The sequence below is a fragment of the Poecilia latipinna genome, unplaced genomic scaffold (assembly GCF_001443285.1).
Source record: "Poecilia latipinna isolate Pla-1442-1.1 unplaced genomic scaffold, P_latipinna-1.0 Scaffold1098, whole genome shotgun sequence".
In the NCBI taxonomy this organism is placed as follows: domain Eukaryota; kingdom Metazoa; phylum Chordata; class Actinopteri; order Cyprinodontiformes; family Poeciliidae; genus Poecilia; species Poecilia latipinna.
In genome coordinates this window covers 136710-148731 of record NW_015113714.1, presented here as the reverse complement: position 1 = coordinate 148731, position 12022 = coordinate 136710, and the positions used below count along the sequence as shown (strand labels likewise).

Below are 12022 nucleotides of genomic sequence, written 5' to 3'. Positions count from 1 at the left end.
TTGTCACTACAGAAGGGTTCAGTGAATGCATATATGAAACTGGTGGGTTTGGTACCTCAAAAAAGGTTAAGAACCACTGCTTTAGATTGAGGCATGATGTGATACTTATTTTTATTTATTTTTTTTTAGATCTTTTGGCTTATTTGGTGTGAAGTGGGACCAGTCAGGCCTGATTGTGGCTGTTAAAATTGAACTCTAGCTTTCCCAACATTTGGCTAATCACAGTTGATTTATTATTCTTTACAAAGAGATTAATGAATCTAATCTAATTGTTGTTGTTTTTTTGTATTTACAGTGGAGTGGCGGTTGGGGTCCACAGCTGCCTGCAAATAGCTAAAATCAGCAAATGCTTAGGACTCCCACTAAAGATGGTTAGGTTTTATTTATTCATAAAGGAAGTAAAATAAACCTAATTTTAATTCTATTTTTGCAAAGTAGAATTAAAACCTCAATCTACTCACAAAACTACACCTGTTTTTTGTTGTTGTTTTTTTGTATTTACAGTGGAGTGGCGGTTGGGGGCCACAGCTGCCTGCAAATAGCTAAAATCAGCAAATGCTTAGGACTCCCACTAAAGATGGTTAGGTTTTATTTATTCATAAAGGAAGTAAAATAAACCTAATTTTAATTCTATTTTTGCAAAGTAGAATTAAAACCTCAATCTACTCACAAAACTACACCTGTTTTTTGTTGTTGTTTTTTTTTATAATAAAACAAAAATAATCTAAATACAGTGGACCATCGGCCACTCAAAATTGTTTGTAAAATTTACATATTTGTATATATTTTTGTAGTTTATCTAAGACGATCCCAAAAAAAAAAGAAAGAAAGAAAGAAAATGCAGTTTGTGAAGCTGCATTTTACTTAACACTGGCATTTGCAAAGCAGCCAATCCAGGAGGGTCATTTAACATGGCATGAATTTACTGTGATGCCATGAGTGCAGATAAGGAAGAGCGTGAATGCAAGCTTCTGCACCAACACAGTTTCCTCTTTGCATATGAATACATATTAGGTTATATTTGGTGTTTGAACTATTACAATAGGCAGTTATAACCATTTTGGGAGAGCCACTGTGAAGGGGCAAGAGTTGCAGACCTTTTTTATACGTTTTACTTTTTAAAATACAGATTTTTACTTTTCCATATCCTCATACCACTTACCAGTACTTGAAATATTTCAACCATCTATCCTGTTTTTAGTGAGTAGATTGAGACAAAATTGCATTAAAACGGGGTTTCTTTGATGTCCTTTATGAATAAATAAAACATTGTTCATTACCCAACCAGTTTGGGAGAGCCTCTGTGAAGGGATAACAGTTACAGACTTGTTTTTGCTTTTTAAAATCCACTATTATACTTTTCATGTCCCCATAACCCTCACTTGCTCAATAAAATATTTCAACCATCTATCCTGTTTTTAAAAGCAATTACCCAGGGAGGGTGATTTTGTTTTATTGTGCCATATGTGCAGCTTTTAACTTTTTCACCTTGTCGAGAAGGGAACCCAGTACCAGGAAACACAGCGCCAAAGGTCACGCTGATTATTTATTGGCAATCTGCCCGGGCGCGAGCGCAGCCGCTTGTTCTACTGCCTGCGCAGCGGGAGCGAGCGCGAGCGCGTGCGTAAATGCGTGCGTGTGTTTACTGGAAGAAGGTCTGAACGGAGGGGGGGGCGGAGCCTTCCTAAACATCGTCTTTTTACTCACACTGGAACAACCTCCGGTAACCTTCTAACACACACACACTCACACACACTCACTCACACGGAATCTCTCCGACCGGCCGCATTCCTCCGCTCTCCCATCCAAACCCCACGCGTTTTTTTGCGGGGGGGACACTTCTCTTTGGATTTTAATGCCTGAGTTAATAATTCAGCTGGCACTACTTTCGGGTAGTTTGCGGGTCTTTTCCTTCGGCGACGAGCGGCTGCGGTGCGGACTTCAGCACATCCGCAAGGTAAGTTGTGAGAGGAGACTCGCTGCTCGGGTCGACTGGAAGTGGGGAAAATAGTCCGCCGCTGAGCTTGTTTTAGGATGGCTGCTGTCATGTAGACCTCACAGCTGCTGGCCAGATTAAATTTAATCTTGTCTTCATCGGATTCTGGCTAAGGGATACGACGCCGAAGTTCGTTTCCGACTTGTTCTCAGTAAAGGGCTCTTTCGCTCTTTTTAGGGAACCTGAGCTACCATATACCGGCTGTAGCTTCAATATAGCAACGTGGAGTGGGTTTTCCTACCCTGAGCAGTGATTCATTGAAACAGACTGGTTGTACAATCTGATTTAAGATGATTTGATATCTACTTTGTGACTGTATGCTGTGAGCAATTGAAAACCAAAGTCAGATTGTTGTGCACAAACTAATCGAATAAAGCAGATTCTATTGTGTTACTAAATACGCATCAAGATTGTCCCTTTTCTCCAGGGGCATCTCTAGAAAATCTAAGGGCCAAATGGGGGCCACCAATAATCTCAGCACTGACATGAATCTATATTTTTAGTTAGGCATTCAGTAACTTTTTAAAAAGATCTAAATGCCAATATCATTGATAAATGATCTGCCTTTTTTAATGGTTAAATTTCAGGTAATTTGCTTGTAGTATTCCCTCTATATAGCTCAAAAGTCACGTTTGTTTATATAAAATTACATTTATGCCAATAAACCCAACAGAGAATATTCTGATTCTGATCTATGTGATATAAAAACATTTCAAAGAAGCACTGATGACAAAATGGAAAACATGACAAGCCTCTTTTCAGTGCAGGCTAATCTGTTTTAAGTACTTTTTAAAATAATACATATATTGAAAATGAATAATTTTTTTTTTTCAGGTGTGCTTTTAGGTATATGCATACAGGACTGTTTGGAAGGAGGTTGGCATCTTTTGTCATTACAACACCTCCATCTCCCACTTGGTGGCGCCACTACAGCCACCAACCATATTTGGATTTTACACCAAAACCAAAATCCAGTTACAGGTACTAAAATAACAAATAATATGCTGGGTATGTTTAGTTTATCATCAGATATTCTCAGAATTCTCTCAAAATTATAACAGAGGGCCATTTCCCTCTCCTGGTTTTGTATGTTTGGTAAAAACTAGATATAAATTAGTGACATATGCTTTGGTGAATTCCTATATTAAAAAATATATATATATATATATATATATATATATATATATATACACACACATCAAAAATCAGCAGAAGTCAAAGAAACTGGCCTGATCAGTGCACCAGTCAACTTTCTCTTGACTGGCAGCTCAAATGCTGAAGATGTTTAATGTTTTCAGCTATCCATAAATAATTCAAGATTTAAAAACGGCTCCCAACTATTGCCAGCCTGTTAACACACCATCTAACACCATGTACTTTAAAAATGTCCCGAGTCAAATTAAGATGGTCAGAATATCTGTTTATATTGTAATTAATTTTTCATCTGGATAGTTGTTTACCTGGCTCAAAGTACCTGCAACTCATTTTTCTCTTTTGTATTAAAAGGTAAACTCTTTCTCCTCAGAATATTTTACCTTTTTATGCAACTCTGCTTTCTATGGAGTAACAAATGTATAAAAAAGCTAGCTAATTAGCCCGATTATTTGCTATGGATACAGCCTGCAGTCTTGTTAATTTAATAAGGATGATGATTGGGAAGCCAATTGGTTTCCACAAATATGTTAACTCGGTCCAGGTTTAAAGGTGCTTAAAAAGAGTGAAACATCCCTTTTTATGAAGTGTCTTTTCAAATCGGAGGCCAACTTCCTGGCTCGGTTCTGCTCTCTGTACCGTTACGGCGCCTCCTGCTCAGCTTCCCCGTCTCTCTACCGATCACTGTCCGGTGGAGCGGGCGGTACTCTGCAGAGGATCCGAGCAAAGCAAGCCAGATTGGCTCCACTATTTTTTATTTATTTTTTTTATCCCAGTGAAACCAGAGGAACCCCCCACCCACCTCCTCTTCCGACAACCGGGATAAAGAGTTATTCAGTGAAAGAAGAAAAGAGGGGGAAGGGAGGAGTAAAAAAAAAAAATTGTGCCGGACTCTTTCACTGTGACCCCGATTCAGAAATCCCTTGTTGCGGTGCGCCGATCGAAGACAATTGAAAGCAATCAGGATCCAGTTGCCGTCTGGCTGCACGCTGCAGCAGCGAGTACGCTGAGGATTCATTTAAACTAAATATAACCCGCTCCTGCTCCGTGCATTTGTCACAGCCGCCATAACTGCATTTTATGTGGGGTAAACTGAGAGCTCCAGTGTGGCAAAGTGCTCATTTGTTTATGTCACTGCTCATGAAGGAGTGTAAGTTTCCAGCGTGGCTCAGTGTTTGCTTGTCACCAGCCTATATATAGATGGAAATGCCTAATCCCTGCTCCATCTTTCTCCGTCTTCCTCCAGCTGTGCTTAGGTGCCCTCTCCCAGCCCCTCTCTGGATGCATCAGACCCCTCCTCCCCGGGGCCCTGGACCCGGCTTGTGACTCCGCCGACCTCGCCCCGTTGCCCGTCCGTCTCCGATCGCCCTGCTCCACGTTTACCTCCACCTGTCCTTCCCGGGGCTCCTGCTCCGGGCCCCCTGCCCCTCGACCGGCGGGCAGAGGCAGGGGGCCATGGCGCCGCGGTAGCCAGGGCCCTCGCAATGAGCAGTGTGACCCCTTCAGAGAGCAGCAGGATTCAGGGGTCAGACTTAGCCCCACTTCACTACAAGCCCTTCAGCTCGCATGAACACTACCAGCAGGTCAGTCAAACCTGGTTGTTCTTCTGGGTTCCTGCTCTCTTGAAACGTCTGAAGTTTGATTTTAGATATTTTCTAGATCTGAATAAGTTGGGGAAAATGTTTTTATTTCATTAAATTCACCTCATTGCAAAAACAAAAGATCTTACCATGTATTTTTGGTCTATTTCTAGTGCAAATATCTTAGTTCACTTGAAGCAAAACAAACTTACAAGTAAGATATGGCAGCTTGTCTTAAGTCAATCATTCTTAAACATTCATAAAGAGTACTACTTCAGTTGGTAGTTTTTCAACTATAACATTGGAAAAATGTTTAAAAGATCTCTCAGTAGAACTATTGTAGTAGGAATGCACCAATCCATTTTTTTACTTCAAATACTAATATCTGAGGTTTAGAAACTAGTGCAAATATCTTAGTTCACTTAAACTAACTTACAACTAAGATTTCAGCAAGATATGGGAGCTTGTTGTAAGTCAAAAATTATTGAGTGTTGATTAAAAAGTTCCACTGGTAGTTTTATCACTTACAATGTTGGAAAAAATGTTTAAGTTAAGAATTTCATTAGGGATGCACAAATTCACTGTTTTCACATCCAATACTCATATGACATTTCTTATCAGCTGATTCCATTTCAGAAAAACAATGAATTGACTTAAAACATTTATTTTTTTAAACATAGACATGATATTTGATAATGCTACACCAGTCCAGCACACCTACATACGCCATTATCTTCACATGCTTGGTCAAACATGTAAAAACAACACAACATTGTCACCAATACCCAATCTAGAATGTTTTTCAATACGATACTGTATATCAGATTGGTGCATTTCTACTTTGTATCAATATTGAGGAATTATTGACTTAGGCAAACTCCTATATCTTGCTGAAAAGTTTCTTGAAGGTAAATTTTGTCTGATTTAAAGTGTGCAAAGATATTTGCACCAAAATCTAGACCAAAAGTACTTGGTAAGATTTTGTTTTTGTGGTGCTTATCTTTATCTTTTCATGCATCCATTTAATAACTTGAGCCATCTGTTTATCCATCTATCAATCAAGTTTAATTGATTCACGCATCTATTTCTTAATCCATTCATCTGTTTGTCTTGTCATTTATTCGTTTGTCCATTTATCCATCCATTTCCCTTTGATCTATTCGTTTCTCTGCTTGTCCAGTGATCAAGTTTCTACATTCATCTTTTTTTCAATTAAGCCCTCCGTTTGTCCATCATCTTGTTTTATCAGTCCGTTTGTTCATTGATTCTTCCACTTATCTCTTCTTCAATCCATCCATTTTTTCATCAGTGCTTCTGTTTGTGCATTTGTCCTGCTATCAGGTTTCATAATAACATTTTAACACTGCAAAAACACAAAGTCTCACCAAGTATCTTTGGTCTAGTTTATAGTGCAAATTGGGGCTGAAACAATCAAATTAATTGTGATTAATTAATTATTGAAATAATCGTCAATTAGATTAATAATTGATTAATCGCTTAGTGGAGTAAATATACTAAAAAAAAAGCTCTTTGCTGCAAGAACATATAGAGACTAGAAAATAAGCCAAAACTTTACAAGTTACACACATTTTATATTTCAGACAAAATAAAAACTTGGTGGTTAAGTTTGATCTGTTCAAAAATCTTCAAGTGGTGATAATCTTCTATGAAGTACATTTTGCTATCCAGCTTTTTTATTAAAAAAATATTCAGTCATACATTGTTAAAATGTAAAAATTTTATCATGTTTTTTTTAGTTTAAGAGACATACTTTGCTACAAATGATTAAGGAATTCCATGTTGTTGCATTTTAGGTAGTAAAATGTTTTTCTTTTTTAAGACAATTAAATTAGGTGCTTATTTGCATCTTTTAATCCATTTCTGATATTATAAAAAAAAAACTTATATGCAGAATTTTCAAAGTTAATTGATTAGTTGTCAGAGGAATTGATAGAATAATCAATTACTAAAATAATTGGTAGCTGCAGCTGTAGTGCAAATATTTTGGCTCACATGAAAAAAACAAAACTAACTTACAAGTAAGTTTTCAGTTGCTTGTTTTAAGCCAATAATTCCTTAATATTGATGGAAAAAGTACTAGTTCCACTTATAAGTTTTACTTTTTCATCAATATTTAGGAATTATTGACTGAAAACAAGATCCTAAGATACTTGTAAGTTAATTTTGTCTTATTTCAAGTGTACTAAGATATTTGCAGAAGAAACTAGGCCAAAAATACTTGATGATATTTTGTGGTTTTGCAGTGAAGTTAAACAGAATTGACGTGAGAAGTCGTGTACCCTGATCGTCTTTTAATCTGTTTCAGGTGATAGATGCTCATCGGAAGCTTCTGGAGAGCGGCTTTTACTTTGGGCCCATTGGGGGTCTGGAGGCCAAAGCCTTGCTGAGCAAAGAAGAACCTGGCACTTTCCTCATCCGCGACTCGTCGGACCGCCGCTACTTCTTCACCCTGTCTGTGCAGACGGTTTATGGAACCAGGAACCTGCGCATCCACAGCGAGGAAGGCGGCTTCTTCCTCGAGAACGACTACCAAAACAAAAAGAAGGTGCCGCAGTTCGACTGCGTGCTGAAGCTCATCATGTTCTACATGGGGAGAGGGAGGGACGTGCAGCTGACTGTGGATGGGGCGAGTGAAGAAAGTATGGAAACCATTTACCTGATGGACAGCCGTGGGATTAAAACCCCGCTGGAGCTGCTGAAGCCCCTCAAGATCAGCCCCTCGTCCCTGAAGCACATATGCAGGAGGGCGCTGAACCGAACGGGCCAAGGAGAGGTGCAGCAACTCCCGCAGGCGCTCAGAGACTTCATGAAGAAGTACGATGCGTCTATCTGACTGACGAGGAATAGCACAGAACGCTTCTCAGAGCTGATCAGACTGAAATGAGGTCACTGCGACCAGAATCAGCCGAGCTCAGCACTTTTGATTCCTAATAAATCGCTGTTGGGCTCCGTCTACCTTAACCCCCCGGATGCTGGAGTCGGATTTGGGTAACCGGCGATTACCTCGTCTATCCTGCCTTAGGAGAACCTGACCACTACCGTTTGGGGTGGCAGATGAAGCCAGAGGTCAAAGGTCAGCGTTTCCTATGACTGACTCAGACGCAGAGCAGAGCCTCGTAGAAGATTGTAAACGATGGCGGGATCACGCCGCCGCTGACGTCGGTGGGTTTTAACGCTCTTAAAGAAAGAACATCCTCATTTTTCCAACACTTTGGATCGCAGGACAGAGAGATGGGGAGGGAGTGAGCGAATGAAGGAGGAGTAACAGAAAAAAGGCAAAGTCCAAACGAGAGAAGAGAGAGAGAGGGGGAGAGAGAGAGATCCCGGCATACAGTATTTGTTTGTCTGAGTGTGTGCGTTGTGGTTGTGCACATATTTCCATTCCCTTTTCCCGCAAATGTTGCCACATAGAGGGGAGTGGGCTGGCCATGCACGCTAGCTCAACACACACTCTTGCAGGTACAGGCCCACATGTCGGTTTTTTCTGCGTAGGACACAAAAAAATTCATTTCTTCTTCTGCTGTTTGTTTCTTATTCCTCCTCCATTACCCTTCCCTCCATTTTTTTTTCTTTTTTTTGACGCATGTGTGCTCTGACAGCGCCAGAAAACAGACCACAGTCACCGAGACAAAAGCTTATTGACACAAAGGCTGTTGTGAGGGACCAAACAAAAGAAGAAGAAGAAATTATTTTTATCCAGACTGCAAAGATGTAAAGATTGCTGGAGATTGGCGGTAATAATCCCGGGGATGGGGAAGGAAGAAGGGTGGGAAGACAGAGGAGGGGGGGCAGAAGAGCGGGAAATGGGATTAGGGAAGGGGAAACTGAAGGAGGAGGAGACATACTGGTATACAGCTTGATAAAAACACTGATTAGATTGATGATGCAGTCAAACAGGATGTAGCTTGTGTAAATATGACGGCTCCATCTTAGTCTCAAATCAGTTTTTTTTTTAGTATTTTGTCTAGAAATGCAACACACTAACTTGTACTGGCTGATACCAATATATCCAATTTTTTGAGAGCCTGTCCTTCCAATTTTAGGTCTGTAAGACAAACACTTTTATGTAAATGTTTTAATTCTGTAGCTAAATGCTGCATGATGAAGTAGCAACAAACCCAAAGGAAAATTAGGCAATCATGAGATTTCTTTTATATATATATTTTTTATGAAACTCAAAATAAACGTGACGTTTGTTGATATGTTTACACACTAAAAATGTTCATTTTTGATGCATTTAAAACATTTTAAAAATTGATCAGCTGGAGATCGGAATTGGCTGATTTTTTTTCCTCTTAATGGTGGACTAATAAAAAGTACATGTATATATTTCCATTTATTAAATGAAAACCAAGAACTCCCATTTTCAGTCTGTAAACACATCAACTAACATTATGTACTTTGATGCACTTTTTTGAGCTTAATACAAATCCAATAAAGGTTAGGGAGATTATACCTAAACAAGATTATACCTACAAGAGGCCATTTCTGTCGAGGAACCTGTAGTCTATTTTGTTCTTTCATGTGTAGCGTCTGAAGGTAAAACTCAAAGGAAAATCAGAAATTAGTATTGATCATAAAAGAGATGCACTGGTCAGGCTTTTCTCGCCAATACAGATATCTGGTTTTCTCGGAGGTCTGACCTGCTGGCTCTGATTTCGTTATTGTTTTATAAGGAACTCCATTTGTCTAAAAGCTGTTTCTAGTTTGTTTGCAACAATTTTGGATCCCAACGGAAATGAAGAAATTGCAGCAATGAGCATCATAAATCCAATGGTAGGAGTGTATTCTTGATGAATAAAAGTGGATTATTTTTTAAATTTCCTCCAATTCTATTCTAGTCAGATATGCTACTCCTATCAAATAATTCACATTTGTTTTCTTTTGATGCCTCGCAATCCTTTTTAAAATCAGAATCGGTAGGTCAGACCTAAAGCAAAAATCAGAAATTGCTATTAACTAGGAAAAACCTATCTCAAGTAAAAGTAAATAAAAGGAGAATTCTGTTTTAATTGCAACCATCTTCTATGGCATCCATCTTTAAAACTGCTATAAAGTGTAAAGCTGCACCGATCGGGCCGATATCGATTTCATACTTTTCTTTGAGATTGATTCCGATTCTATTCAAATCCATTTTTTTTTAAATGTCAGTGATGACTTTAATTAAACTCAGAAGTGCATCAAAGTGCATGTTTATACATTTTATTTTTGTAGGCAGATGGACATATGCATTTTCTGTGTAACACTTTTATTAACTTATTTCCTTTTAAGCCTTTTGTGTTTGTTGCCTGCCCTCTCTCTCTCTTCTGGTCTTCCTGCGCCATTCATGAAGGAGTTAAGAGGAAACATGCTGTTATTTGAACTATTATAACCTTTTTTCTTTGCCTCTGGAGAACATCAAGGGAACTAAACACTTCCCTTAGGAGATTCTTTTAAAAATGCCTTTTGTAAAACTAACTACAAGACTCAGATTTGACCCACATTATTATCTTTTTGTTGTGTTTTTCTTGTGCTCATACTCACCTGTAATCCATATTGGAATGGTAGCCTCTTCTTTTCTTTTTACATCATGAAACAGTGTGAGTTTATGTCGCCACAGTGATGCACACCTTTCGTATGTAATGGTCAGATCTGGGTCTTACTGTCTTGCATCAAACACCAAGTTCTTACATGTTGTGCTGCAGCAGTAGACCGAGTGTATGTGAATCATTTGTCTTTTATAAAGACTCACTTGCAAAAGGCTGGCCACTAGTCTGGCAAAATACAAGCTGTAATATCTGCAATGTCAAAAGCATTACATAATAAATGAAAAAGAAACGTTGCACATATTTATATTTCTAAAATATTTCAATAATTTATATTAAAGAGCACTATTTTTACAAAAGCCAATGCAGTGTGCCCTGTGTGTTACTTCCTCACTCCCTCCTGCCTGCTTCTCCTTTTCTCCCCCCTGAGTCAATATTGACTGGATATGCTTTAACTTACTGTAATGTGTTGCAAAGTAGTCTGTATTCCAGCAATTCCTGGCTTCACAAGATTATTTACTGTCAGATGGGATTTCAAAGCTGGACGAAGACGTGTTTATACACTCAGAGAGATCGTTTCGAGCAACAAGGAAGGACGGCTGCACGATCCGAGGGCTTGAAATTACCGCAATCTTCACTTCTCGTATGCGTCAGTGGAGCATTGTGGGTAAATTCCATGAGAATCAGAGTTTGTTTGGGGAAAGCTGAGTGCCACGCTGTGACAAAGGGATTCCCAGAAGCACGGAGACGGGCAAACCTTTGACACAGCAGTTAGTGTGCAAAAAGCTGACTTTGGGCTGGACTTGACTGGAAAAGGAATGCAGTGGGATTTTATACATCCTGCCTTTGGCGGCTAAGGGAGAGAGAGAAAGGGGTGCCGTCCTAAGGGGAGTGTGTGTGAGGTCAGAAAGGTGAGCACATCCACGTGGACGAGATTTATGACTGGCTGTGGTTTCACACTCAAGCCAACGCTGAATCTGTGTGTGTTTGTATGTTAAGTGAGATTACTGTTGGTAAAATTAACCAGGAGGTGAGTTCCTTCATTTCCCAGCTCCCCACCTCCACCACATCTTCTCTCACACACACACACAGTTCCCATTCCCTGCATACCTTGTGCTCTGTCTGAGGCCGGCTTCCAGGAAAGAGGCACTTTAATTGAGTTGAGTTTTTACGGCTTGCCTGGTGTTGGTGTGTGCGTCCGAGAAGGAGTGAATGAGTTGTCTCTGCGTGAGTGGGTGTTTGTGTGAGATAAATGACAGAGCACTGATGAGAAAACAGTTTATTTCTTCAATTTAGAAACATCTGGGAAATGTGAAGTAATCAGCTTGCTGTCGTGCAACGGAATACAAAACTTATTTCTCTTAGTCCTACGGGAAAAAGCACACCTTTTACAAATTCAAACTTTACTCTTCAGGATATCATTTAAAAAAAGAATAGGTTAAAAAAAATTGAAATCTAACCTCGGGTCTATCACCAAACTGCCATTTATTAAAGAGGAAGCCAAAATGAGAAAGGTTTGTGACAAACTAAATATAAAAAGTTCATTTATTTTTATAATTCAATGTAGAAAGTGGCTTATAGGTTAATTTCACAACTAGTGAATTTAAATAGACTTAAATAGCACAGCAAAATTGATTAGAGAGGGGTTTAAATTAATATTTGTCAAAAATAATTACAACTATACTGCTGATTTGGAAGGGAAGCAGTTAAAACCGCTCAACAGGAAACTAAATTATTGAAAAAACATG

At 39.1% G+C, this 12022-nt stretch overlaps 1 protein-coding gene across 4 annotated transcripts in view; it reads left to right on the top strand.

The window, feature by feature from the left end:
• Nucleotides 1-10638, top strand: part of LOC106959588 (suppressor of cytokine signaling 3-like) — a 19457-nt gene extending 8819 nt beyond the window's left edge. The window contains exons 1-3 of one of the 4 annotated variants that reach the window (XM_015052266.1): nucleotides 1433-1957; nucleotides 4395-4731; nucleotides 7055-10638. In XM_015052266.1, coding sequence (XP_014907752.1) covers nucleotides 4633-4731; nucleotides 7055-7582 — 627 coding nt within the window. In that variant the 5' untranslated portion in view covers nucleotides 1433-1957; nucleotides 4395-4632 and the 3' untranslated portion in view covers nucleotides 7583-10638. Of the gene's footprint in view, nucleotides 1-1432; nucleotides 1958-2085; nucleotides 2978-3220; nucleotides 4299-4394; nucleotides 4732-7054 lie in introns of those variants that run through there. The other 3 variants (XM_015052269.1, XM_015052270.1, XM_015052268.1) reach the window with 3 other exon arrangements.
• Nucleotides 10639-12022: the final 1384 nt, after the last annotated feature.